Below are 4,602 nucleotides of genomic sequence, written 5' to 3'. Positions count from 1 at the left end.
ACAATTTGAGATAATTATAAATAACCACATACACTCGATTGGACACGATGGGCGGGATATTTATAAATACTAATAATCGTTCATTTGACCGGACACGGGGATGGATTAATAGTCAATGGACTCATTAAAACAGGGGTGGATTACATACAAGGACACTTGGTGTAATTGTTAACAACATATTAAAACCTTGGGTTACATGTAGTCGATAACCTGGTGTAATCATTAACAAATTATTAAGACCTTGTTACAGTTTAAGTTCCCAATTAGTTGGAATATTTGACTTCGGGTATAAGGGTAATTTGACGAGGACACTCGCACTTTATATTTATGATCGATGGACTGTTATGGACAAAAACCAGATGGACATATCGAATAATCTAGGACAAAGGACAATTAACCCATGGTAATAAATTAAAATCAACACGTCGAACATCATGATTACGGAAGTTTAAATAAGCATAATTCGTTTATTTTATATCTCATCGCACTTTATTTATCGTCATTTTATTTATCGTACTTTAAATTATTGCACTTTTAATTATCGCACTTTTATTTTATCGCACTTTTATTTATCGTCATTTACTTTACACTTTAAATTAAGTTGTATTTATATTTAATATTTTACATGAGGTTTTAATTGTGACTTAAGACTCAAAATTGACAAACCGGTCATTAAACGGTAAAACCCCCTTTTATAATAATAATAATATTACTTTTATATATATATATATATATATATATATATATATATATATATATATATATATATATATATATATATATATTGATACAAATATAGTTTAAAATATATATAGTGTTAAACTCAGCTAGCTCCCTGTGGAACGAACCGAAGTTACTAAAAACTACACTACTCTACGATTAGGTACACTGCCTATAAGTATTGTAGCAAGGTTTAGGTATATCCCATTCAATAAATAAATAAATAACTTGTGTAAATTGTATCATATTTAATAGTATTTCGTAGTAAAAAATAATCTATTTCGTACTACACCTCGCACACATCAGTCGCCAAAAATGGTCTACCTAAGATGAGGGGGACTTGAAGGTCTTCCTTCATCTCTATGATAACAAAATCGACCGGGAACACCAAGGTGTCAATGCTAACCAAGATCTCCTCGGCGATGCCAATAGTAGTATCAAACGAATGGTTGGCCAATCTTATCCTAATTCGAGTTGGTTTAAGAGTTCCAAGACCAAGCCTCTCCTAAAGTGAATGGGACATTAGGTTAATGCTTGCATCCAAGTCGGCTAGTGCATTGAATACTTCTGATTCGTCGAACTTACAAGGGAAAACAAATTTTCCCGGATCTCCTAACTTCTTAGGAATCCTTGGCCTCGATTCAAGAATCTTGTTGCACTCCACTTCGATAAAGAAAGATGTTTCGTCATGGTATTTACCCCTTTGAGATATTAGCTCCTTGATGAACTGACCATAATTCGGAATTCCTTTAAGCACATCGGTGATAGGTACGTTAACCGAGGCATTTTTCATCATTTCTTGAAACTTTTTGTATTGAGCCGCCAACTTGTCTTTCCTTAAAACTTTTGTATATGGCACCGGTCTTGTAATCCTTGAAGACTCGTCACCCTTTTTCTTTCGTACCCTCAGTTGAGTTGACCTTTTCTTTACCCTTCTCCTTACTAACCCCGGTATCCTCTTCAATAAAACTTGGTAGTGGTTCATGGGTTATAAAGGGTTGTGGTTGAGGATCTTCGACCCCAGTGGTTAAACCGCATCGAGTGGTTATGGCGGTGACATTTTTATTTTGGTTTAGGTTATTAGGGTTTTGGTTGGTGCTTTCGATATGAATCACTCTTGAATTGTTGTGTTGTTGATTTTGATCGTGTTGACGGTTACTGTGGTAATTGTTAATCGGATTAACTTGAGTGTTTGAAGGTAAAGTTCCTTGTGGTCTTTCGGCAACTTGAGATGAAAGTCGGCCAACGGCACTCTCAAGGTTTTGGAATGAAGCTTGTTGGTTTCGTATTTGTTGCTTTAAGAATTCATTCCCTTTCATTAGAAAAGCTTCGGTTGATTCTACCTTCTTGATGTAGTTTTACATGATCTCTTCTAAGCTCTTCGAAGGTTGGGATTGTTGGTTGTTTTGTTGAGGTTGTTGGTTGTAACTTTCGTTATTTTGTGATTGACTATTGTAACGACCCTACTTTTTCCGTTATCTTTTACCGTTAATTATTTAACGACCGTTAATTGTTATTCGTGCCAAGTCATTTCTATGACCTATATTATTATTTTTGTAATAATATATTAATTATTATGTGCTATGTGAATATTTGTATTCATATTTTAAGTTATACGTTTCTACGTGTCGCGGATTTCTATCCGGCGAATCTTTTCGATTTTCGAACCAACGGTCAAGCTTTTGGGATTTTTAAATCCAAATTATCTTAAATATGATATTTTGATGTCATATGATTATATATAGTGTTTATATATTTTATTCGTCGCGTATTTGTTATCTCTCCGAAAAATCAATCGCGTAGCGGTGTTTTCGCGTTTCGGGATTTCATTCGGGCATTCGGGCCACAAGACTTCTTTCATTTATCAAGTTGGCCCACAAGTGGGGCCCACCCTTCATATTTCAGCCGAAAATATCAAAGGGGAGGGGGTATTGTGCCATTTTTGAAAGATTAGATTACATGATCAAAAATTGGCTCATTTCTTTTCATTTTAACCTAATCATTTTTTTTTCTCTTCTCCTTCCTCCTCTCCTCTTTGATGCCATCACCACCAACACATACAATCATCATCATCTTCATCAATTAATACTTGGATTAAGAAATCATTCACATATTCGAATTCTACGCGTTCTTCTCTACACATCTACATCATTTGATTCTCGATTAGGGTATAAACCCTAACCCTAAATTTTTAATTTTATCCAATTTTACTGATTTTTATATTTAATATGATAGTATATTGCTTGTATGTTGTTGGATTATTGATTGTATGCATAGAATCACTCGTTATTGCATGTTTTCGGTTTGATTGAATTGGGACAACAGCTTTTTCGTTCATTTCTGGTTGTGTAACTGATATAAAAGTGAAATTAAAGTATCTAGATGAGTTCCTCTCATCAAGACATTAATTTTAGACTCCGGATTGATGTCATTTCGATTCCCGGAACATAAGTTTTGATCAAAATGGTGTTTAATTGAAATTAAAATATGAAAACGAATTGGTACAGGTATAGTCTGACTTTGTGACCATTTTTAGAGTCTTTAGGGTGTACTAGTGTGTTAGGATTGATGATTGGATGAACATTCATGTTCGGGTCATCGAAATCCGAGCCACGGATCACCCGTTATGACTAAAACATGTTTTTGAACGGATTAAAGATCCAAATTGAGTAATAGCTGTAAGTCACGACTTAGTGGCTGTTCTTGAGATGTTCTTGAGCACACTAAGGTGTCGGGTGGGTTGGTTAGGCGAAGATATATATAAGACTCGCCGAAAACTGATTCCCGGGGCTCAAGTTATGACCCGATGAACTTTTAATTAAAACTTATGGTTATGAAATAAGACTTATGATATGAATAATGATTTTCATTATTAATAAATTACTTATGATATAAAATTAATTATTTTAATTTAAGACTTATGATATACATATTTATTATATCATTTATTACTTAATTATGATTAATGAAACTTTAATTAAACTTATGATTAATAATACTTTTATTATTAATGAAAAGTACTTATGGTAAGTATTAAACTTATATTATGAGGTGATTATAATAAGACTTATAATAAGAATTAATTGATTATTTAATTATTATAAGATTTAATTATTATTTAATTATAATTTAATTATTAAATACTTATGAATTAATGATTATAATTAGAAACTTATGATATGATTAATAATTCATTATTAATTAATAATACTTATGATATGATTTAAAACCTATTATTAATTAATAATACTTATATTATGATTAATATTTAATTAATTAATTAAATACTTATGTTATATTAATTATAACATTTAAACTTATGTTAACTTTAAAAATTCATTTTAATTTAATTAAACTTATGTTATGATATAATTATAGATATTTAACTTTAAATAACATTATAACTTATGTTATTATTACAACTTACACTTTTAAAATTAATGTTGACTATGTTTGACCAAGGTTGATTTTTGCGTTGACTTTCGGTTGACTTTGACTTTCAGTTGACTTTTGTTGACTTTCTAATTAAGGAAACTTCCCTAACTTAAAAACTTTCTAAAAATAGAAACTTTCTAAATATGGAAACTTTCTAAATTTGGAAACTTTCCAAAAATAGAAACTTTCCTAAAATAGAAACTTTCCAAAAATAGAAACTTTCCTAAAATAGAAACTTTCCAAAAATAGAAACCTGCTAAAAATAGAAACTTTCTAAAAATAGAAAGTGTGTGTCCGTACGCTGTTCTGATCAAACCGATGTATGTTGAGTGTTGTTCTATGTCTACTTGCAACATATACAATAGCTATCATACTAAGACTTGACCTAAGTTAGTTATTTATATCGACATGCTTTATTTATAGGTCGACATTGTGATCATTTCTGAT

General features: G+C 31.2%; 1 protein-coding gene across 1 annotated transcript; it reads right to left on the bottom strand.

The window, feature by feature from the left end:
• Positions 1–1,006: 1,006 nt before the first annotated feature.
• Positions 1,007–1,516, bottom strand: LOC139874905 (uncharacterized). The gene is made up of 2 exons (XM_071862295.1): positions 1,286–1,516; positions 1,007–1,225 (listed from the first exon to the last, which is right to left on the bottom strand). The coding sequence occupies exons 1-2, from the start codon at positions 1,514–1,516 to the stop codon at positions 1,007–1,009; spliced, it is 450 nt and encodes a 149-aa protein (XP_071718396.1).
• Positions 1,517–4,602: the final 3,086 nt, after the last annotated feature.

This window comes from Rutidosis leptorrhynchoides, chromosome 11, assembly GCF_046630445.1.
Source record: "Rutidosis leptorrhynchoides isolate AG116_Rl617_1_P2 chromosome 11, CSIRO_AGI_Rlap_v1, whole genome shotgun sequence".
Lineage (NCBI taxonomy): Eukaryota > Viridiplantae > Streptophyta > Magnoliopsida > Asterales > Asteraceae > Rutidosis > Rutidosis leptorrhynchoides.
The sequence above is the reverse complement of the archived record's forward strand: the minus strand, read 5'-3'. Positions and strand labels throughout refer to the sequence as shown.